The 24,669-nt window shown below is 39.7% G+C and overlaps 2 protein-coding genes across 2 annotated transcripts; both read left to right on the top strand.

Moving 5' to 3' along the window:
- Positions 1–2,658: 2,658 nt before the first annotated feature.
- il17a/f2 (interleukin 17a/f2) lies at positions 2,659–5,547 on the top strand. The gene is made up of 3 exons (XM_003437752.5): positions 2,659–2,791; positions 4,994–5,148; positions 5,253–5,547. The coding sequence occupies exons 1-3, from the start codon at positions 2,756–2,758 to the stop codon at positions 5,479–5,481; spliced, it is 420 nt and encodes a 139-aa protein (XP_003437800.1). The 5' UTR covers positions 2,659–2,755; the 3' UTR covers positions 5,482–5,547.
- A 1,738-nt stretch (positions 5,548–7,285) lies between these two features.
- LOC100691763 (membrane progestin receptor beta) lies at positions 7,286–23,334 on the top strand. The gene is made up of 6 exons (XM_019361511.2): positions 7,286–7,327; positions 18,830–19,185; positions 19,271–19,383; positions 19,517–19,673; positions 21,818–22,033; positions 22,192–23,334. The coding sequence occupies exons 2-6, from the start codon at positions 18,901–18,903 to the stop codon at positions 22,501–22,503; spliced, it is 1,083 nt and encodes a 360-aa protein (XP_019217056.1). The 5' UTR covers positions 7,286–7,327; positions 18,830–18,900; the 3' UTR covers positions 22,504–23,334.
- Positions 23,335–24,669: the final 1,335 nt, after the last annotated feature.

Raw genomic sequence — 24,669 nt, 5'->3', positions numbered from 1 at the left:
CTGGTTCACATTTATGCACTTTATTATATTTATACCATTTATTCCATATATATTTGGACACTGACGTTTAGTTTTTTTTACATGTTTACTGAATCATATTCCAATTATAGTTATATGATGAACATAGACATAATGTGTAGACTCGCAGCTTTCATATGAGCATATCCACATTGAAGTTTGAGAGTTTCAGGTCATTAACATGTGCCACACTCTTTCTATAGGGACCAAAAGTAATTGGACAATTAACTCAAAGGTCGCTTCATGGGCAAGTTTCAGAGGAGCTCTCCATGCAGGTGAAACAAGCCATCCTTAACCACGAAAACAGAAAAAACCATCAGAGAAATGGCCACAATATTAGGAGCATCAAAATCCACAGTTTGGTACATCCTGAGAAAGAAAGAAAGCACTGGTGACCTCAGCAATACAAAAAGACCTGGATGGCCATAGAAGACAACAGTGGTGGATGATCGCAGAATCATTTCCATGCTAAAGAAGGCAGCTCATGATCCAAAGCAAACTACACCATCTGTAAAACAGGGCCGAGGCAGTGTGAAGGCTTGGGCGTGCAAAGCTGCCAGTGACACCGGGACACTAGTGTTTATGATGATGTGACACAGGACAGAAGCAGCAGAATGAAGTCTGAGCATGCATTTCACTTGTTGAAGACTGAACTTCAGACAGAAAGGCATACAAACAAATGGTTGCAGTAAAGGCGTGGCAGAGCGTTAAAAAGGAGGAAACCCAGCAGCTGGTGATGTCCATGAGTTTAAGACTTCAGGTTGTCATTACCAGCAAAGAGTTTTCAACCAAATATTAGAAATTAACATTTTATTTTCAGGTATTTAATTGTCCGGTTACTTTTGTGCCCCTGAAATGAAGTGATTTACTTTAGCTCCCTCACATTTTTATGCAATCTTTTATTTCAACCCACCGAATTAAAGCTGAAAGTCTGCATTTCAGCCACATCTGAGTTGTTCCACTGTGGTAATGTACAGAACCAAAATTAGAAACAAGTCTCTGTCCAAATACTTATGGACCTTACTGTATCTTATCTTATATACTGAAATAATCAGAGCCTTTTTTTCCCACCGTGATGATAAAAAAAACCCAACTTTAGCTTTACAGAATAAACAGATACAGTGATTATCAAAGAGGAAACAGATATTTAAATCAGATGTTTTGCTGGTGCGCTGACAGTAAAAGATGCAGATAAAGACGAGATAAACTGGAATGATCCCACGCAGGGAGCTGAATTCTCACGGTAGATGATGGATCGTACAGATAAGAAACTACCAACGAAACAATATCGTAAAATTCAGGGCAGCGCACACTTTGAAGACAAACTTTGTTTTGGGGGGATTTTATGCCTATTATTTCAGAGGAAAGAGTCAGCAGGAGATAAAGAACAAAGGACTCCTGAATGACACCACAGGACTGCAGACCTCGACACAAAGCCAACCAAGTCTTCTACGTATCTGTAAAGAAAACTTTTTTCAAAATTTTCTTTCTCGGCCAGCTTCTGGAACGATAAGAAGCAGTGCTAATGTGGAAAAGCAGCTCCCGAACGACATTGTTTCTTATTTTTTATTATAAATCAGTAGTTCAGAAAGCACATCGCAGCCTCGCAGGAGTTTTATGTCCACGGACACAACTTTTCAGGTTTTCGCACCTTCCTGAACACAATTTGTCATCTCTCCATCCTCACATGTGATGATTTAATTATTTTACACTTTTAAAGGACCAAAAACATCCACTTCTGGAAGCTGGAGGGACCTTATCGAATAGAATAAACTTGGTTAGATTTAGGTTAGATAAATGTTGCAGATATGAAACCTGCTTCCTGTTGAGATACATCAGTTGCAAAAGCTGTGCATGAACACAATCAGATTAATTTTTTGGATTGATTTCGCTGCGAGATCAGGATAAAGGTAGGTGTGCTGGAGCAGAGCGGCGTGTTGGTCAGGGCTGGAAGCTCTGACCAACTCTGCAGGCTCCAAAGACATGCTCACTAGTTTAACTAACGATTGTAAACTGGCCGTAGGTGCGTCTGTCTCCAGGTGTCTGAGATCTTTTGCCCTCTCAGCTGGTAAAACTTCCCCCACCCCCATGATCATAGGTGAGGAAAACGGATGGAGGTGTTGTCCAAACAATATTACTTCAGGACGTCTCTGATTGCGAATGCTCCTTGAAATTGAACATCTGTAGTTTGTGCTCAGGTAGACGGATATGGAGAACACCTAAATTCTTAGCAGGAAGACGAGAGTTTGCTGTGCCTGAAGGAAATGACCAAATAAAGAAATCAGTGATGATCGCAGACCAAAAGCTGGAAATGAGTCCTCAGAGAGAAGCTCAGCGTACACTTATTAACACATTTAATGCAAACACTGGACACTATATTACAGAAAATAAAAAAAGTAGAATCTGTTGTCATTAAAACAAATTCTGTTCTTTAAATTAATGCAACCAAATCTGTCACACTGAAAATAAAATTCAGCTTCTGCTGTTTTACACTTTTTTCCTGTTTTTCTGTCACAGATGTTATCAGTGCAGCAAACGTGTTATTTTCATCTGACAGACCGCCTGTCAGGCTTTCATCGTGTGATTCAGATGGTCTGCAGAGATAACAGGAATCTCCCTTTTTCTTTCTTGAGCTGTTATCATCTCAGAGATCAGGCGTGATCACATCTGATCAGCATAAATTCTGCTGATCTGAGAGCAGTCGCACACAGACGCTGGACGGGACCAGAGCGACATCATGAAGCTGCTGAGGCACGGCATCTACACTCTGCTGGTGAGCATCGGCTTTATTCACTCTGATCATCTGTTTACTGCGACTGAAAGATGAAAAGCCAGATTATATTAGTCTGCTGGAAGTTACAAGGAAGAAATTACTCACGGCTGATAGTCGCAAAGGTTAGATTGGGGATGACTGGTGAGAAGTTTCAGCGGAAAGTAAATTTAGTAGTTTGATTGAAAAATTGATCAGACTGGAAGAATCAGCAGAGGTTAATGATCCCAGTAAAACCTAAGAGGTTATACTGGGATCATTTAATAGATGGATATGAAAAGTGTCGCAAACAGAAACTAGTTCCAGAACAGTCTTTCAGAGATGTCGTTAGCTGGCCTCTAGAAGAGTCAGGTATGCAGCGCAGGCGTCAGGCTTTCCAGAACTGGACCCAGCGCGGGTCTTTGGGCAGGTGAGTAAATTTAAACTGGTCAGAAAACGCTTTTAATAAAGTAATCGGTAATGTTTTACTTCACTTTTCCAGATAATCTCCTGTAGGTTTATAATTGTATAAAAAGGAATTTATAATAATGATAAATATAATATATTATATATTATAATTATAAATAATTATAAAAAGGAATGTGTGTGGCTAACATAATATTTAATCAACTATAACAGTTTTTGGTATTTTTACCTGATAATTACACAGTCATGACGTGTAATAGTGCGTTCATCCTTTCCTAAAACTCTCAGTGAAATCATCCTCCTGCAGACACACTGTGTTCATTTATATTTAAAACAGATTTTTGTGTCGGCTGCTGTTTAATGGACTATAATGTCTTTTTTTGTGCTTATCGTGGTTCTTATTCGACCCTGTAGATTTGAAATTTAAACCCTGTTAAAACAGAGTGTTAGAGTGATGAAGTTTGTCGTTGGTTAAATTGTCATCATCTCACTAAAAAGTACAATTAAATAACCTTCAAGGGATGAAGTCTGGGGTGTCTTTAGGTATTTTTATAGAATCTCAGCAGCGCGCTCAGGTTAGCGGATGCTGATGGATGCTCGAAGCATGTCAGGTTTGGGATTTCATTTCCAGCTTTTTCTGAAGAATCCACCAAATCTCCTTTAAAACAGTCCAACCGGGCTGAACGCTTTCACATTCACAAACAGATTTCCATCCAGCCTTAGGGTGAAACCATGGATTAAATCGAGGTAGACTTGATTAAAAAGAGCTTGTTTGTGTTGATATTACATCTATAATTTGTGATGCTGTTTCACTCTGGATTTGGACTTTGTTTTCTGTGTGAGTCTATCGGTCTGTCTCATCATTGTAGAGCGGTTTTGGTCCACTCTCACGTTGCTTCAGTTCATTGAGGTTTGCACCATTCGTTCATGCACAGCTCTCTGGACTCTGGACCACTGCAGCAGCTTGATTCTTTTCTTTCTCAGCCTTTCTGTTGGAGATTTGCTGCTGTGCTTGGGCTCATCAGTTTGGTCCAAGCTTTCTGTGGGACTGATGGCCTCACGTGTGACTCTAGAAAACTGTTTGGTTTAGTGTACAAAGTGTACTTCTGTTCCAGAAGTCTTTGCTTTATTCAGATGCAGCCTGGCAAACCTAAACTGTGCTGCCGTCTTCTTCAAGACAAGCCATGCTTGTTCAGTCTGTTTCTAATTGTACTGAACTTTGACCTTTAACCTGCTGAGTGAGGCCTGTGGAGTCAGAGGGTTTGAGGGTTAGCTAGGGTTTGAGCTCAGGGTTAATTTACTGGTATGTCTGCTCCTGGGGAGATTGTGGCATTGAGTGTGTTAACATACACCTGTATATAGAGGTGGTCCCTCGGGTCATTAATCAGTTAACGAAGGGCATTTGATTGGCAGCACCTGGGTCATAAAGGGAAGCAGTGAGAGTGGACATTCTTTTTCACACGAATGGACTTTGATGAATAAACGCTCTAACAGCCTTTAAAAGGCAGAGTTTAAAACTGTGAAACTAATAATTCTAGTTTTATTATTTTAAGCTTTTAGTACATACTAAAAACTTAAAATACTGAGAAACCTGCACAGATGAGCCTCACTAAGAGTTTTTAAGAGTTTCTTACTCTTAGATTAAAAGTTGAAACCACCGAAAGATGTTTCAAACAGGCTGAGAGTGATAAATAAAGCTCTGAAATACATATATGTATATGAAACAATGTAAAAATAGTTGAAATGGTTACATTTAGTAAAACCCAAGATTGTAACTTGTTGGTAATCTTGTATCTTCAGGTATGTTGCAGTGCATTGTGGGTCGCTCACTCCGAGGTTGAAACTGAATCCGCCACCGAATGTGACGCCACGTTGACGTTCTCCTCCGAGATCACAAGCTTGACTGGAGGAAACGGGGACATCCACAGCAGATCTCTGTCTCCGTGGAACTGGACGTGAGTAAACTCATGAATGAATTTGTGAATAGATGACTGAATGAATAAAACCAGAAGCAGCTCTGATAGACGTCTAATTTCACTTGGTGTGTTTACTGATTCAGGCCAAACACGGAGAGAAACCGAATCCCCAGGACGCTCTGGGAGGCCGAGTGCAGTACCAGCTTTTGTTCCAGTCCCATCCCGGGACAGAAGGACCAAAAGGACCTGAACCCGCTCCCCGTCTACCAGGACGTCCTGGTCCTGACCTCACACAATGGCCGGCGCTGCTACAAAGCATCGTTCCGCTCTGTGGCAGTCGGATGCACCTGTGTTAGAGCCCAGACCAATTAGAAGTGAAGCACAGGACACAGAAATATTTCAAAATAAAAGGAGCTAAAAAAAATAAGCTAATTGAAACCTGGTCATTTCGTTCTTGCTGTTTTTATTGTATTTATTTAAAAAGTGCGTGTTAATTTCAGATGTGCCAGATTTGAAACAGGTCTTTATTTTTATCTATAGTCTCTGTGCAGGTAACATAAAAAAACACACAAACAAATAAAAACTACGTGGAGTAAAAAAATGATGACAGGTCTCGTTTGTTTGAGATGAGTCTTCATTGTTTGTGCAGCGTCAATCTGGTAAGTGCCAAATAGTTACTCCCCTTTACTGACCTCACATTTTACTTCACATTTGGTTCACCTATGAGGCCCCCTCGCTGTCCACTCTAGCAGCAGCCCTAACACCAATTCCCCTAATAAATCAACTTAAAGTATAATGAAAGTCTATATAAAAACTTTATACATAAAACTGACATGTTTTTTTAAATGATCGAAGCTTAAGAGATTGCCTTTATCGATTTTTTTTCTCAGAAATGGCCTGATGTGCTTAGAATTGTGTAGATTAAATTTTACATTGTTGCTGAAATTTTCAGTCATACTGTTACAAAGTGAGTCAAAGTTAACTGAACTTGTTTACAGTGTCATTAGTTGTGTCATAAACATCACAAACACTATTCAATAATTAGTCAAATTAATGATTTTGAAGTCACTCTTAAACCTGAGTCAATGCCTCTGTAAGACACAAGAATGCGTGATTTTGATTGTGTAACTGTTTAAAGACTACTGCATCATCTGCACACATTGGAATATTAATATTTAGAAACACGTTAATGTGAAGTTCAAAGAAAAGTAGTACGAGCATAGAGCCTTGTGGAATCCCTGCGGAGTGAATACATGCACATTGCTTTCTCTGTGATAGAGAAATCTACAGAACAGCTTCAGTTCAGATAAAAGGACTCGGTGTTTGATGGTGTGAAATGCTGTTTTCAAATCTGGGTTTGGATGATTACTCGTGTGATACCATCACAGAGCTTTTGTTCAAGCACAAAATAACATTTTGTACAATGAAAGACATGACTTCTTTTGACAGTAACATTACAGGAACAGTCCTGATCTTTGAATGATGGCGTGTGAATATAACCAAACAAATCAAATACCAAACAAATTAAACATGTAGTTGTGGACTTGCAGTTCCCTCACCATCCACCGGTAGGCGCAGCAGAACTGAGTTCTCCTCTTTTTAAAACATAATTCTTCTACAAAGCTTGTTACCTTTTATAGTTTTGTTTTGACTGAAATTCTTTAATATTTTATCATCTTACATTTTTATTATTTTAGAAGAGAATAAAATAGAATAGTTTTCATTTAGAATATGGAAATATAACTACAATAACAAGAGAAAAGAAAAACTTGAAGTTTACACTTTTGCTTTGCTTTAGCTTTTATTTTTTGTTGAATTAGTCTCCAAATTTACCATCATGTGCAGTGGAATATTAGAAATGTTCCTAACCTTTCCTTTTATTAATCTGACATGTTTCGAGAATAACAAATGACTGCAACTTTACTGTGTGGAGGATTTGGTTGTGTATTGGCATGCACGCTGGAGCGAAGTGTGCATTACTGCTGAGTCCCATGATGTCTGAAATCCTCTGCAGAGAAAAACTCGTTCAGACTGAAATCAGCTCTAATTAGCTGAAAACAAGAGCACATTGTGGAGTGTGTGTGTGTGTGTGTGTGTGTGTGTGTGTGTTAAACACTCTGACAGCAGGCCCAAAGACCCGAACAGAAAACAATAGAGGAGAGTAGAAAATGAGTCGTGCAGTGTAGCAGCAAGCAGCTCACATCCAGGAGACACTCAGGTAGGTTTCATTTCTTTCTTGTCCTTCAGATTCTGTGACCTCTGACCTTCGTACAGAGATGATTGAAGCTTAAGTGTTTAAGAAAACAGGTGCAACATTATTTTACCATTAGAGTGTGCAATAATTCAGCGTGAAGCATCTTTATGCTGAAGTTTGTTGAAGCTGAACAAGCTCCAATCAAAGCAGTTCGACTACTTTTAACTCAATCTATTTGCCACCTAATTGTACATTTATTTCCCTCTCATGCACAGCGGGTAAAATAAGTAAAGTAGTTACTTATTTTCAAAGTAAATAAATTTTTAAAGCTGCTATTGACACGAAACAACCCAATGCAGTGCACACATGCAAAGAATTCGAACCATAGATCTCCATAAATTTATGTGTATTAATGAGAGAAACACAGGGAAAAGTATTGAACACGTTTACTGAAATGTATTATACTTCATCCAACAGCCTGTGTTGGTGATCATAGCTTAAAGATGCCTTTTGTACAAAGAAACTAGTCTCATGCATTGCTCAGGTGTGATTTTGGTCCATTGTTCCACACAAACAGTCTTCAAATCCTGAAGGTTCTGTCGACCCCGCTATGAACTTTAGATCTTTCCATAGACTTACATTTGGATTCAGGTCAGCTGATTGGCTGGGTCATTCTAGCAGCTTTTTCTTTCTCTGAAAGCAGCTGAGAGTATCCTTGGCTGTGGGATCATCATCCTGCTAAAACGTCCACCCTCGTTTCATCTTCATCATCCTGGTAGATGGTAGCAGATTTTTATCAAGAATGTCTCTGTACATCTTTCCATTCATCCTTCTTTCAGTTATATGAAGTACCGTATTTTCCGCACTATAAGGCGCACTTAAAATCCTTCAGTTTTCTCAAAAATCGACAGTGCGCCTTATGTATGAATTCTGGTTGTGTTCACTGACCTCAAACCGTTTTTATGTGGTACATGGCGCTCAAACATTTGTCAAAAAATTTTTTATTATGACTTTGGTAAGCTACAAAGCCGCACTGCTTGATGGATTGTCAGAGCATTACGGCTACCGTAGTCAGGAGCCTCACGGAGTAATCTGGGTCCTAAACTCCGTCTGTTTCAGGTCCAAAACACACCGCATCACTGAGAGTTAAAAACTGTCTAAATTCTTTCATCTGTAATAAAATAATCAGCATTGCTGCTTTACCAGGTGTAAGAATTAAGTTTAACATCCAGGCATCCATGAAAACAGGATTTATTCAATTTAACGGAGTTAGAAGTTAGCAGGATGCTAGCTGGTATATAATGATGTGCTACGTGATCGCTAGCGACACAGCTATGTTAGCATAACATAAACAACTGCGGTCAAGTGAGCCCTGTCACTACCCGATCTGTACCGGAAACCCGATCGGTACCCCGCATGCGCGAAAGGTGTCTACTTCCGGTCGAAGCGTTTTACGATAGTTACGGGTCAGAGTATCTGTTAAGATGTTAAGAATAATAAGTATATCTTAAAATGTTTGCAATAATGAAGCATTTCAGTACAATGTAGACAAAAACGAAAAATAAAAAGATAGTTATGGATCAGGACTCCCCGATCCTTACTGCGCATGTGCACAGTCCGACTGTACAAATCGGGTCTACCCGATCCGTACCGCGCATGTGCAGATGTTTTCTTCTTCTTCTGTTCGTTTAATGGCAGTTTACTCCCCAGTGTACGAGGATACCGCCACCTGCTGACCGAGCGAATGAACCCTGTTATGAACTGAATTAGCGTCATTTCAAATGCGTGTTAAATTGGATTTAGCGATAGTCAAGTGTGTTTATGCTTGTCTGTGTGGAGAGGATTGATTGGAATAGTGATGATGATGTCCGCTATCACTGTCAGTTGTCAGTAAACACTTAATCTGGCTGATGAATCTTCACGTGACATATTACAAAGTCTGTATTATTAAGTCTGTAATTAGGCGCCATTCTTATTATTTTACGGAGCTTTTGTTCAATCGGGGGACGCTGTCTGTTGAGGAGAAAAGCATGAATTTGTTTGTATACGGATTATCCATTGTTTAAATGTCCCGGTAGTCGAAAAGGAGGTAGAGCTGTTGAGAAATGCTAGGAGCTAACTGGGCGCTAACTGTATCATTCAAATATATTGAATGTCGCAATGCTGGCAAAGAGAGGAAGTGACGTAAGATTTGCGCATGCGGGTACCGATCGGGTTTCCGGTACGGATCGGGTAGTGACAAGCCCTCACTTGCGAAGTCACAGTCAAGCTAGCCGCCCCGCCAGCCGCACCTAAAATGTGGTTGCACTATTCTTACGCATATTACGGTATGAATGCCGACTGGCTTAGAAACGCAGTCTTATGTGTCCTGACACTATTTAACTTCACAATCAACTCCGTTTTGGTTCATCTCCACTTTTCCCCTTGTGATCCACAGCCAAGATTACTGTACGAATCAGAGAAAATTAACAATAAAATTTGCCTAATATACAGTACTGTACTTTTAATATCTTCATCTTTGACCTCAGATTACATATAAACTGTAAGAGGTGCCGCAGATATTTCACTGGATTCTGACTCTAGGCCGTCTCCACTCTTCTCCCTGTGATCCACAGACAAATTTACTGTACGGTTTTTGAGAAAATTGATATTAAACTTTGCTCAATTTACTCTACTGTACTCTATATATTCCCAATTTTGACCTCAGATTACAGGAAAACTGTACGAGGTGCCGCAGATATCTCACTGGATTCTGACTCTAGGCCGTCTCCACTCTTCACCCTCTCATCCACAGACAAATTTACTGTACGGTTTCTGAGATTGCTGTGTTAACAGAGTATGACAGAGGCTAAGAAAATATACTGCCTAAAATATTATCAAATTTAAACAAGAAATTACAAAATTTCCACATTTGTTGTCATTGCCGTGTGTTCAGTAGAGCATTATTTAGTCATAAAAAATACATATCATTGAAATATCATCAGTAAAAGAAATACTCTCACTATGTAAGACATGTTAGCAAATTCAGTTAATAAATATTGTATCAAATCTATACAGATGTTTAAAGGCATAATGCAAAGCATGTTTGTTTCTTATGGCTTACAAATGTGTTTGCCTTTAACATAATTTACATTTCATTTATACAGTTTCACAGACGAAACAATAAAATAAGTTTCCTGAACTGTTCTTCATGGCCAAGATTTTGAATCCTTTTGAGGGTGATGCATTATCCATGAAGGTGAGCAATTTGTTCATTGACCTCTGACCCTCGCTGACTCTGACGCCTCCTAATTCTGCTTCCAGCCTTGATGATTAATTTGTTCTTCCTTTTGGCATCCCTGTCACTGATGCTGTCACCAGTTGTACACAACATCTCTGCTTGTCCACCAGTCTAATCTGCAATTCCGGTGAACCCAGAATTACCTGTATCTTTGTAGTGTTTCCAAAAATATACACTATATGTTGATGGGCATTGTCCCACTTTTTTTCCTTTACAAGTAATAATCTCTATGGTTTTAATGACAATTCATATACAGATTGTGGAGGACTTTTTATTCAACACTAAAAATAGTTCCTCATCAGCAGACTGTAGTACAATTTCAGCCTACCGTTAATAAACCCATCCAATGCAGCGTTATCAGAGAAATTATGCAAATGATATGTTTTTATGTACTGGTAATCTATTTATCATGATTCCTGCTCTGATGATTATTTTCTTACCCTTTTGTAATTTTAATAGATAAAGGATGTTGAACATTAAGCTCCAAACAGGATGAATGAGGAAGACCACAGAGGAGAATCATGGATGTAGTGAAAGAATACATGCAGATGTAAATCTGTGCCATCAGAAACTGAATTTGAATAAGTTAAACTTGAATCTGAATTGTAACTTGAATAAATGCTTTTGAAAACTGAATTTGAATTAGTCGTATTTGAAATTGAATTTATGGTTTGAAAATGATCATCACTAAATTGAAATTGAATTTTATATATTGAAAATGAATTCATTTGCTTTGAAACTGCATTTCATCCTTTAAAAATTCAGCTCTCCAATAATTTCAGTTTCACTCCCACCATTCAGTTTCAGTTCTACAATTCAGTTTTTTTGGGACTTACATCCGGTTCCGGTTCAAGCGCAGATTAATAGAACTACATTTTACTAGCGCACCGAACGTGTTACTGACGGGACTCTACAGCGTCTTGAGCTGAATTAAGACTTCAGAAGTCATTCGTCATGTCGAATGACCAGCGGATAAACTCTCAGGTTGGTAATAAATGTATATGATCGACTGTTTCTAGTAGAAATCCAAAGTTGTCATCTTGTACCCTGTCAGAGCCCTGTATGCTTGCAGAGACCCCTACAGTAGGGAAACATGCAAAACGGTGTCCAAACCTTTGTATTTGAGCTTTATTTATGTCTTACACAGCATCCCAACTCTTTAGCTAACTTAATAACTTTAGCTAAAGTGAATAGTCTAATTTATTAGTACCGCATTACTGGATCACCTCTGTTTGAAGTGATATAATATGATATACAACTATCACTGAAACAGCAAACTTTGTAAATAAACGAACAACACTTCTCATTCTCTGAATGTTTGGCCACGGCTATATCAGTGCTTGTTCACTCTTGACAATAATTACATTTCTAAATTCTCTTTGTGCATTTACAGGTAAACAATATCTAATATTTTATCTAAATGACTGCTTTGTCTTTGAAAAGGTGAAGAGCCTGAGGCCGGTGACAGTCCAGTTCTACTCCAAGTACATCCTTACGGTGGCTCACAGGACAAGGCGACATTCCTGTCCTGCCAGAAGAGAAGAGAAACTTCAGAGTCTTCATGCAGTTCAACCACACCTGTCATATTCCGTATGACAGGGGTCTCAAACTCCAGTCCTCGAGGGTCGGTGTCATGCAACTTTTCCATGTGTCCCTGGTGCAACACACCTGAATACAATTAGTAGGTTATTAGCAAGAGTATAGAACTTGACTGCATGCTGAGGTGGCAACCCCTAACCCTACCTACTCAAGTAAATGTATTTGGAAACATGTACTTCTAAAATACTTTTATTGCACCATGTTCATTCACTCATGAGCTGCTGTAATGTGAATCAAATGGCTGAATTGCCAACTCAGCATGCATTCAAGTTCTATACTCTTGCTAATGATCTACTAGGTGTGTTGCAAAAGTTGCAGGACAGCGGCCCTCGAGGACTGGAGTTTGAGACCCCTGCCGTATGGTGTTCATGCAGTTTTCTACCCCACAGTTACAGCATGTCTGACTGCCTGTTCAGCATATGCAAAAATATATGATGAGTTTAAGCATGTGATGACAAAGGCCTTCCATTATGGTGTTTGTCATCATATGTCACAGACATCTGGATGATCATTTGGAATAAACTAAAAACTTGTTACTTCATCTTTTATCTTTATTATTATTATTATTGTTCTTATTTTACATTTTTCATTGTTAGGCATTAGGTTTATTTATAGTAGTCCTTTCCAACTTCTTTCCCTCTTCCATGTTACTGTGTCAGCATCTATTTGGGGTTGGGAGTGGAACAGAAAGTAAGGAAATCCAAAGTGCCATTAAAACCAGGAGAGGTTCTTATATTTCAGAAGAAGGGATTAATTCAAAAGAAATGACCTCAATGCCATATTTTATTTAGGAACCCTAGAGAGCACTTTGCAAAATAACACATTCTTATAATTTCACCCTCAGATGAGCCAAGCTACGACTGTCAGGGAAGGTGATGTAGGTACAGAGCATGTGAGAGTGGTTATGTCTCTTGTCTAGATGAAGGCACAAGAGGGATCAATGGCAAGGTGTAGAGATTCAGTATCTTCAGTCTTCAGTGGACACTCCATTTCTGGCACAAAACACCTGTAAAAGATGGTCGATTTAGGAGGTGACATGACAACTTCAGCCTGTCAAACATAGCAATGGAGCAGTATGTTTTAAAAAAAACAACTAATTAAGCATGCACTCAGTACCCTAAGAATTATTATGATAGTTAAACAGTGATAGTTGTATCACTGTTGTATCATATCACTTCAAACGGAGGTGATCCAGTAATGCTGCACTAATAAATTAGACTAACTATTCACTTTAGCTAAAGTTATTAAATTAGCTAAAGAGTTGGGATGCTGTGTAAGACATAAATAAAGCTCAAATACAAAGGTTTGGACACCGTTTTGCATGTTTCCCTACTGTAGGGGTCTCTGCAAGCATACAGGGCTCTGACAGGGTACAAGATGACAACTTTGGATTTCTACTAGAAACAGTCGATCATATTTGTTTGTCAAAGCTGAATCCAGGGCAAACTAGGCTAAATTAGCGTTTTTAGCTACCAGCTACAATAAACGTAAAAGTTACTGTACGACTATCATTTGTTAACATGACGCTTGTTCTTATACATGTAATACATTTATTACCAACCTGAGAGTTTATCCGCTGGTCATTCGACATGACGAATGACTTCTGAAGTCTTAATTCAGCTCAAGACGCTGTAGAGTCCCGTCAGTAACACGTTCGGTGCGCTAGTAAAATGTAGTTCTATTAATCTGCGCTTGAACCGGAACCGGATGTAAGTCCCAAAAAACTGAATTTTGGAACTGAAACTGAATGGTGAGAGTGAAACTGAAATTATTGGAGAGCTGAATTTTTAAAGGATGAAATGCAGTTTCAAAGCAAATGAATTCATTTTCAATATATAAAATTCAATTTCAATTTAGTGATGATCATTTTCAAACCATAAATTCAATTTCATAAATTCTGTTCCACTCCCAACCCCAAATAGATGCTGACACAGTAACATGGAAGAGGGAAAGAAGTTGGAAAGGACTACTATAAATAAACCTAATGCCTAACAATGAAAAATGTAAAATAAGAACAATAATAATAATAATAAAGATAAAAGATGAAGTAACAAGTTTTTAGTTTATTCCAAATGATCATCCAGATGTCTGTGACATATGATGACAAACACCATAATGGAAGGCCTTTGTCATCACATGCTTAAACTCATCATATATTTTTGCATACGCTGAACAGGCAGTCAGACATGCTGTAACTGTGGGGTAGAAAACTGCATGAACACCATACGGCAGGGGTCTCAAACTCCAGTCCTCGAGGGCCGCTGTCCTGCAACTTTTGCAACACACCTAGTAGATCATTAGCAAGAGTATAGAACTTGAATGCATGCTGAGTTGGCAATTCAGCCATTTGATTCACATTACAGCAGCTCATGAGTGAATGAACATGGTGCAATAAAAGTATTTTAGAAGTACATGTTTCCAAATACATTTACTTGAGTAGGTAGGGTTAGGGGTTGCCACCTCAGCATGCAGTCAAGTTCTATACTCTTGCTAATAACCTACTAATTGTATTCAGGTGTGTTGCACCAGGGACACATGGAAAAGTTGCATGACACCGACCCTCGAGGACTGGAGTTTGAGACCCCTGTCATACGGAATATGACAGGTGTGGTTGAACTGCATGAAGACTCTGAAGTTTCTCTTCTCTTCTGGCAGGACAGGAATGTAGCCTTGTCCTGTGAGCCACCGTAAGGATGTACTTGGAGTAGAACTGGACTGTCACCGGCCTCAGGCTCTTCACCTTTTCAAAGACAAAGCAGTCATTTAGATAAAATATTAGATATTGTTTACCTGTAAATGCACAAAGAGAATTTAGAAATGTAATTATTGTCAAGAGTGAACAAGCACTGATAGTGTAATCTACAGCTGTGGCCAAACGTTTAGAGAATGAGAAGTGTTGTTTATTTACAAAGTTTGCTGTTTCAGTGATAGTTGTATATCATATTATATCACTTCAAACAGAGGTGATCCAGTAATGCTGTACTAATAAATTAGACTATTCACTTTAGCTAAAGTTATTAAGTTAGCTAAAGAGTTGGGATGCTGTGTAAGACATAAATAAAGCTCAAATACAAAGGTTTGGACACCGTTTTGCATGTTTCCCTACTGTAGGGGTCTCTACAAGCATACAGGGCTCTGACAGGGTACAAGATGACAACTTTGGATTTCTACTAGAAACAGTCGATCATATTTGTTTGTCAAAGCTAAATCCAGGGCAAACTAGGCTAAATTAGCGTTTTTAGCTACCAGCTACAATAAACATAAAAGTTACTGTATGGCTATCATTTGTTAACATGACGCTTGTTCTTATACATGTAATACATTTATTACCAACCTGAGAGTTTATCCGCTGGTCATTCGACATGACGAATGACTTCTGAAGTCTTAATTCAGCTCAAGACGCTGTAGATTCCCGTCAGTAACACGTTCGGTGCGCTAGTAAAATGTAGTTCTATTAATCTGCGCTTGAACCGGAACCGGATGTAAGTCCCAAAAAAACTGAATTGTAGAACTGAAACTGAATGGTGGGAGTGAAACTGAAATTATTGGAGAGCTGAATTTTTAAAGGATGAAATGCAGTTTCAAAGCAAATAAATTCATTTTCAATATATAAAATTCAATTTCAATTTAGTGATGATCATTTTCAAACCATAAATTCAATTTCAAATACGACTAATTCAAATTCAGTTTTCAAAAGCATTTATTCAAGTTACAATTCAGATTCAAGTTTAACTTATTCAAATTCAGTTTCTGATGGCACAGATTTACATCTGCATGTATTCTTTCACTACATCCATGATTCTCCTCTGTGGTCTTCCTCATTCATCCTGTTTGGAGCTTAATGTTCAACATCCTTTATCTATTAAAATTACAAAAGGGTAAGAAAATAATCATCAGAGCAGGAATCATGATAAATAGATTACCAGTACATAAAAACATATCATTTGCATAATTTCTCTGATAACGCTGCATTGGATGGGTTTATTAACGGTAGGCTGAAATTGTACTACAGTCTGCTGATGAGGAACTATTTTTAGTGTTGAATAAAAAGTCCTCCACAATCTGTATATGAATTGTCATTAAAACCATAGAGATTATTACTTGTAAAGGAAAAAAAGTGGGACAATGCCCATCAACATATAGTGTATATTTTTGGAAACACTACAAAGATACAGGTAATTCTGGGTTCACCGGAATTGCAGATTAGACTGGTGGACAACTGGTGACAGCATCAGTGACAGGGATGCCAAAAGGAAGAACAAATTAATCATCAAGGCTGGAAGCAGAATTAGGAGGCGTCAGAGTCAGCGAGGGTCAGAGGTCAATGAACAAATTGCTCACCTTCATGGATAATGCATCACCCTCAAAAGGATTCAAAATCTTGGCCATGAAGAACAGTTCAGGAAACTTATTTTATTGTTTCGTCTGTGAAACTGTATAAATGAAATGTAAATTATGTTAAAGGCAAACACATTTGTAAGCCATAAGAAACAAACATGCTTTGCATTATGCCTTTAAACATCTGTATAGATTTGATACAATATTTATTAACTGAATTTGCTAACATGTCTTACATAGTGAGAGTATTTCTTTTACTGATGATATTTCAATGATATGTATTTTTTATGACTAAATAATGCTCTACTGAACACACGGCAATGACAACAAATGTGGAAATTTTGTAATTTCTTGTTTAAATTTGATAATATTTTAGGCAGTATATTTTCTTAGCCTATGTCATACTCTGTTAACACAGCAATCTCAGAAACCGTACAGTAAATTTGTCTGTGGATGAGAGGGTGAAGAGTGGAGACGGTCTAGAGTCAGAATCCAGTGAGATATCTGCGGCACCTCGTACAGTTTTCCTGTAATCTGAGGTCAAAATTGGGAATATGTAGAGTACAGTAGAGTAAGTTGAGCAAAGTTTAATATCAATTTTCTCAAAAACCGTACAGTAAATTTGTCTGTGGATCACAGGGAGAAGAGTGGAGACGGCCTAGAGTCAGAATCCAGTGAAATATCTGCGGCACCTCTTACAGTTTATATGTAATCTGAGGTCAAAGATGAAGATATTAAAAGTACAGTACTGTATATTAGGCAAATTTTATTGTTAATTTTCTCTGATTCGTACAGTAATCTTGGCTGTGGATCACAAGGGGAAAAGTGGAGATGAACCAAAACGGAGTTGATTGTGAAGTTAAATAGTGTCAGGACACATAAGACTGCGTTTCTAAGCCAGTCGGCATTCATACCGTAATATGCGTAAGAATAGTGCAACCACATTTTAGGTGCGGCTGGCGGGGCGGCTAGCTTGACTGTGACTTCGCAAGTGAGGGCTCACTTGACCGCAGTACATAAACACAGTGAAGCTGGAGGATGAACGCTAACTTTTTTCCACTCGATAAAAGTTAACGTGAGGGTTCCCGATGGTTAGGGACAAATGCAATCACATGGCAGGATGCTGTAAACGGACCAAACTTCAGTCAGGAGAACAACTGAGATAATCCATCCACAATACGAGGTTAGTCATTAATATACTGCAACAACATGGGAATAGAGCAGCTGCCAGAGAATTCAGCACTATTGAATCAATGGCACGGAAGTGGAGGAAGCAAGAAGAATGAGTTGAGTAAAGTTTAACTTAGTTTTGTTTCGCTTAATGCGCCTTATAATCTGGTACGCTTTATGGTCCGAAAAATACATTATGCTGAAAAACAGCCTTGCGCCACGATGTTTCCACTTCCAGACTCAACTGTTGGTGTTTTGGGGGTGATATGTGCTCCTTGACTCTTGGACTCTTGACTCTTCTGATAATTCTTTTCATTAATCTGTCTGAAATATTGTGCGGCAGTTTATGGTGAAATGATGTTCTTTCAACGCCATTATGACCCCAGCAGTGTTAACTGGAACCTTCAGTAGTTTTGAGATTCTTCTGTCTCCAATGCCATTGGTATGTTTTACAAAATTAAGGTCGTGAAAGTGTTGAGAGAGCTTGCTGGTTTTATCCATCATGAGATGTTTACTTGTGTGACACCTTGGTGATGAGACACCATTTTTATAGGCCATCAGTTGGGACGGAACCAGCTGATATTAATTTGCAGTAATTACTGATATTTTGGAGCTGATGACATGACTTTCCATGCCTTTTTGAACCTCCCTTCCTTCATGTGTTCAATACTTCTTCCCTGTGCCATTTCACATTATTACAAATAAATTAGTTTATGGACATCTGTGCTTTGATTTCTTTGTATGTGTGCATTGGATGGGTTGTTACCTTCATCTGGTGAGAATTTCATGTTAATGTCACCTTTAGAAATGTATTTATTTAGAAAATTTGTGACGTGTTCAATACTTATTTTACCCGCTGTATATAGAGTTTTAAAATAAATTACTTCAGAGTATTTTACTGGTATATTCATAGTGGAAATTTGTTTGATAAACTACAAATATTTGACATTTTAATAACAAATATCTCTGTTGAATTACAGTCATTTCCCAGCATTAAACTTTTATTTTACATTTTGTAATCTGGAATTCGCAACAGATAAAAGTATATCAAGGATACAAGCTTTACAGATATCAGCTTTTTGGCTTCCAAATAAATTTGTAATTTAATCCACTTAAGTGTGATTTTCATTTTCACTCAGGGGTAATCAAAAGCACAGAATCTTCTTGTCATTTCCTCCTCATCCAGTTGGACTCAGGGTCATCTCCCATCATGCCTCACGTGTCGTTTGCCCATCCCTCGCTCTGTCTTAACTTCCTCCCTCTGCTGCACCGCCTCCTTCCATCCAACCCCCCCACTGTCCGAGACGTGGATGTTCCCCCTCTGTTTCGGGAGCGCTTCATCCTGACGGGGTACCGTCCCACGGGCATGTCATGGCGGTGTTACGCCCTCAGCCTGTTCCAGATCCACAATGAGACGCTGAATGTGTGGAGCCACCTGCTGGCTGCCACCTTCGTGGTGCTCAGGTTCATGGTGTTCGCCATCATGCGAGGAGGGGTAGGATATTTACAGATGCTCTGATCTCCTGCTGCATGATGACATTCTGTTTGACCTCCTGTTGTCTGACCTTTGACCTATTAAGGGAATCCTGGGTTTCCGACTGCAGGGTCCTGAAGGTGAAGGTTTTTCTGTGGACGCCTCCTCTCTACCTTTGGTCCTCTATGTTCTTTCTGCTGTCACATACCTCAGCTGTAGGTGAGTGATTCATTCTTTGGTCACCAACGATAGGAAAGTGTTCCTAAATATTTGATTTGGGAATGATGTTTGAAGTTTAATGTAAACATTTTAAATATTGCAGCTTTAACTAACATCGTGTTACCTCCCGCAGTGCTGCAGCTCACCTGCTGCAGTCCCACTCAGAGCAGGCGCATTACTCACTATTCTTCCTGGACTATGTGGGCGTGGCCGTCTATCAGTATGGCTGTGCTCTGGCTCTCTGCCTGTACAGCTCCAATACTGCCTGGAGACAAAGCATGCTGGGACAGGTTTGTTTACAGATATTGAACTATGGTAATAGTTGATGGCTGATTGTTGGACGTCTGCAATGTTGGTTGATTGTTTGGATGGTTTGGTGGTTTTCTGGTAAGGTGGTGGAAATTTAGTCTTGACTGACTGTCTAGATGGAGGCAGGAGGTTGGACAGTTGGATGTTACATGTTGGATAGTCTGACAGTGTTATGTTTGGGTATTTTCACTGAATGGTAGATGGCTGGATATTGTGATGGCTGGGTGATTGCATATTGTGTCACTATCATGATCCGAGTGAGTGTCTGCTGTTTTGATGTGTTTCTCCATGCTGGCTCTGGTTCTCCAGTATCTGCTCATGGGGGCGGAGGCTCATTTCCACATGCATCATCCAGCAGTGATCCATCAGTGGCAATCAGCGGGCTGGCATTTAAGACCAGCTCACCTTTCATCTCATTGCCAGTCCATCAGCTACGGCGGTAACTCGGCTCTTCCATCTCTTGTTATTTGCCTCATTGAATTCTAACTGCTGTTTCCTTCTGTGTCCAGTTTGTTTTTGCCATTCCTGGAACTAAACTCCACTGCAGCTTGCTTCACTTGTCATCTACCACTAATCACTGTAGCTTGGGCTACACGCTTCGGCGATGCTCTCTCTCGTCAGTTCTCCACAAACACCAATCAACCTGAACTAGAAAACCTCCTCCCAGCCACTTGTAAGGTGGGTTCCCTCACGTGGGACCAAGAAGAAGCCCTTATCCTGGGGCCGGTCCCCCAATTCAGCGCAAAGCATAAGCAACTCTCAGTGGCCTTCAGGCTTTCTTCAACCATTAAGAAGACCATTGGAAGACCTTTTGCACCACTTTCAGAGCCAGTTGGAAACTGCCCTTCACTGTGTTACACCCACAACCCCGCTACCTGGTCCTCACAACTTTCATGGACTGAATATACTTATAACTCACTACCCTCCTCTGCTATAGGTCTCTCGCCTTTTGAAGCCTCTCCGAGGTACCAACCCCCTCCTTTTCCAGAGATGGAGACTGATCTTGCAGTGCCCTCAGTTTGCCCCAGTCCACTGTGCCCCTCTGCTAGTAACTGCCAGTCTAGTGTCCCCTGAGTCTGCTTTTATGTCCACTTCCACATATCAGCCTTTCAGCCCCTGACAGTTAGATGACTGTATGGTGTATGGATGGTTGGATGGTGTCATGGTTGGATCATTAAATATTTACTGAACTGGATAGTTGGATGGTTTGATAGTATAACCATTGGATGTTTGGATATTGTGATGGTCGGACAGTTGGATGATTGCCTTTTGGATAGATGGATTGTAGGATAGTGTAATGCCTTAATGGTCTGAGGCTGGATGTTTGGATATTGATATGGTTGTATGGTTGGGTAGCAGGCTGACTGGCTAGTTGGATACATGGACTGCTAGATGGTGTGATGGTCAAACAGTTAGATGAGTCGATACTAGGTAGTTGGATGTTGAATACTGGTATGATTGTATGGTCGGAGAACTTGAGGGTTGGGTAGTTGGGTAGTTAAAATTTGGATAGTGTGACAGTTGCACAGTTCAGTGATTGGATGTTGGATGACTTGATGGTTGGATAGTTTAATACATGGAGTCCTGGATGGCTTAATGATTGGGAAGTTGGTTCATTTGATTGTTGGATGTTGCATTATTGGATCACTTGATATCTTTAATGGCTGTATATGCAGTGATGCAACTGGAGCTGGGAGGTTGAATAGTTCGACTCATCGATTGTTGAATAGTGTGATGAGTGGACAGTTTAGTGACTGGATGTTGGATGGCTGGATAGTTTGTAAATGATATTGGTAAACAATTTAATGATTGGATGTTGGATACCTGAATACTGTGACAATTGGATATTGGAAAGTGGGGTGATTACATGACTGAATTGTGTGAATGTTGGACTGATGAACCCAGTGCAGGCTGGACAGGTTTGTTCATGGATGGACAATTTGGATGTTTTGTAGTTGCTTATTTAATGGTTTGATGATTACTTTGTGGACAGTTGGATTTTGAATGTTGGAATGATGGCTGGATGTTCAGATGGAAAGGAAAAAAACATGGTTTGAAAGATTTGTTTTTGAGTCTTCTGTCCCTCGGTATGTTCAGATGTCCTGATCAGGTTTTTGGATTTCAGGTCTTCCTCCCAGCAGCTGCCCTCCTTGCGTGGCTCTCATGCACTGCCTGCTGCTATGCAAAACTTCGTTTTCGCCGTCCATACCCCCTTCACAGGAAGCTCTGCCAGCTGATCCCGATGGGTGTGGCCTACCTACTGGACATCAGCCCAGTTGCCCACCGTCTTGCCACCCACAGCTGGATGGGCAGCCCTGCACTACCATTGCACTTCCTGCAGGTAGTTCCTTTGACTTATTTCTTTAGTCACACATCTATTAGAACTAACAGCTGTATTTATTACTGGTTAGTAATTTGGGGTAAAAATATTGCAAAAATTGTTCTTATTTGCATATTTTTGTGCTACTGTCAAAAAGCTTTCTGTCATTTTTCCACCAGGTGGTGCTGTTTATGCTATCCGCCTTCTTCTTCTCTTGCCCCGTTCCTGAGTGTTTCTCCCCCGGCCACTTTGACATTGTCGGCCACGGCCACCAGCTCTTCCACATCTTGCTGTCACTCTGCACACTGGCCCAGCAGGAGGCACTGTTCCACGACTTCCTATGGCGGCGGCCGGCAATGGTCAGAGAGTTCGGAGAGGAGCGCCTCCTGCTGGCTTGCGCCTCCTTTCCCTGCCTGATGTTGTGTTGCACCTTGACAGCCCTCGCCATGAGGAGGCAGGCTCAGGCACAGCTGATGAAAGAGCAACGATAGAAGAGGAAAAAGAAGAAGAAGAGACTTCCTGTACACGAACTGAGGGACTGACTCTGCAGTGGTTTTGTTGGTTTGGTTTGTTTGTTAGCATCAGACCATAGTGATGCAGACCATCATATTCCTGCACCGAACTTGAGGATTTTCTGGTTTCTCTTTTTTATATTTTACTAAACAACGACTAAAATCAAGTAACCATTTAACAATAAAATGGGACCAGTTTTTAATTTCTGTTTGCATATTCAATAAAGCAATATCGTCTATAGTTTGTATGTTTATCTGCTAGCTGAACACTGTTGCCTCACTGAGCTCCAGGTTGGTGCTACTATAGATTTTTTCAAGTGAATTTGACTGCATTGATTGAAAACAAATCTAAAACCTATATTTAATAAGATAATCGTTCACTGCAAGTTTCTGTTCTTCCTTTAACAACAGCATTTGGGAATCGAGGATTTGCATTTCTGTAGTTTTGTTGTAGTTTTTGCCAAAGGCTTCCCATTCTTGCTTGTTTTAGGACCTGAGCCACATGTTTTTAGTGATTGATAGTCTGGAGTACTTTCAGTTTAGCAGGCAGATTTTTTTTCCTGTGGAGCCATGCCACTGGTGTCGGCTTACAGGACAGTTTCTGTCTATACCTCCAAAATTAACAGCCTGTCGATTTGTATGAACAATCATTGTCTGGAGTGTAATCAGATTCCTGCCCCCATACTGCTTCAGTCTACATCTGGGTGTCCAGACATGTTCATCATGCTCAAGTTTACGTTTTCTGATTAGGTGGAAGGAAGAATGTTGATTTCTATTGCAATTGATCTGTTATTAAAAACCAACCTACCAACACCCCATATTTTACTAAAGCTGATTATCTCTTTATCTATCAAAATTAAATTTCAGCTGACATATGGACTTTAACACCACAATGAAACTATTAAAAAAAACATCCAGACAGGAAGCTGAATGCAGACTGCGATAGAGAAAAAATAATGTGAATTCACTTTATTTGTCCTTTAACAGCAAGGCTGCTGTTATCTGCCTCTCACAGTCCTCAAAGGGCCTCACTCTGCCAGTCAAGCAGAAAGTGTCAGTTGCACAGTTCGGGTGGAGCTGCTGTTGGTGCTCCAGTTTCAGTTTGATCTCGGCTTTATGGAGCTTATCAGTCGCAGCTGCCTGTGGTTAGAAAGACGCCATAAAATGTAAAACACACCCCCCGTTCAGCTATCAGGAGACAATATCATTCTTGGTTTGAACACTAAAACTATGAAACAAAGCCACTTCTGAAAGCATTTGTGGCTGTATTATTGACAGCACAGAGTAAAGGTTTGTGTGAGGAACCACATGGACAGGTTAGGAACATCGATTCACATATACTTGTACCTTAGAGCAGGTCAAAGTTCATCAGTAAATCAGCAGTGAAACAGCAAATACACGGAGGGTGTTAAAAATAAAAAGGCAGAGATACGAATAAATTAAAAACTTTAGCAGAAAACGAGGCAGCAAGTGAGCTGTTAGCCTGTAGCTCTGTAAAAATAAAGGTTTCAAACAGTTTGATTAGCTTTGCCTTCTAATCTGATCTGCTATGAACAGCAAATCTAAAGCTAAACTACCAGAGGCTAAACTGATAGCTATCAGGACCACAGAGGAAATGTGAGTTTGTATGCCTCTAAATATGCAGACTTTGAGCCTTGATAAAATTTAAACAGGTGAGCAATAAACCTCCCAGAGAAACAAGAACTGAATTTAAACATGAATAAAAAGTAGAGAATCAATAATAGAGCCCTGTGGAACACCATCACCTTTAACAAAACAGTCTGTGATGCCACGTTCCAGTTTTAGTTACCCACAATGATCTCTGATGGGTCTAAAATATGTTAGAGCCTTATTATAAATGTGGACTAATGTTTTTGACATAAATCTCCAGTATTTTCAGCACTCTGCCTAAAATTAATATACACACAGTGGTTTGCTGCCCATTAAACTACGATAATGCTTGAGCCTCTGTTGGATATTAGAGGAACTGCAGGTTTTCTGCACATTTCTGAATAATTACCGATTTTTGTTAGCATTAATAATCACACGTTTTTAGCTTTAAGCATAGACTGCAACATTTTGAATATGTGCACTTGCAGTCTTTGTGCTTGGCTAAGCCAAGCAGGTCTCAGTGCTTGTGGGGGA

This window comes from Oreochromis niloticus, linkage group LG1 (assembly GCF_001858045.2).
Source record: "Oreochromis niloticus isolate F11D_XX linkage group LG1, O_niloticus_UMD_NMBU, whole genome shotgun sequence".
NCBI classification, from domain to species: domain Eukaryota; kingdom Metazoa; phylum Chordata; class Actinopteri; order Cichliformes; family Cichlidae; genus Oreochromis; species Oreochromis niloticus.
The sequence above is the reverse complement of the archived record's forward strand: the minus strand, read 5'-3'. Positions and strand labels throughout refer to the sequence as shown.

Excerpts from the sequence above, each read along its gene's own strand:
- LOC100691763 (XM_019361511.2), top strand. The coding sequence starts at position 18,901 with ATGCCTCACGTGTCGTTTGCCCATCCCTCGCTCTGTCTTAACTTCCTC. Across the intron at positions 19,186-19,270 it reads TCGCCATCATGCGAGGAGGG|GGAATCCTGGGTTTCCGACT; the intron begins GTAGGATATTTA and ends TGACCTATTAAG. Across the intron at positions 22,034-22,191 it reads TACCATTGCACTTCCTGCAG|GTGGTGCTGTTTATGCTATC; the intron begins GTAGTTCCTTTG and ends TTTTTCCACCAG.
- il17a/f2 (XM_003437752.5), top strand. The coding sequence starts at position 2,756 with ATGAAGCTGCTGAGGCACGGCATCTACACTCTGCTG. Across the intron at positions 2,792-4,993 it reads ACGGCATCTACACTCTGCTG|GTATGTTGCAGTGCATTGTG; the intron begins GTGAGCATCGGC and ends TTGTATCTTCAG. Across the intron at positions 5,149-5,252 it reads CTGTCTCCGTGGAACTGGAC|GCCAAACACGGAGAGAAACC; the intron begins GTGAGTAAACTC and ends TTACTGATTCAG.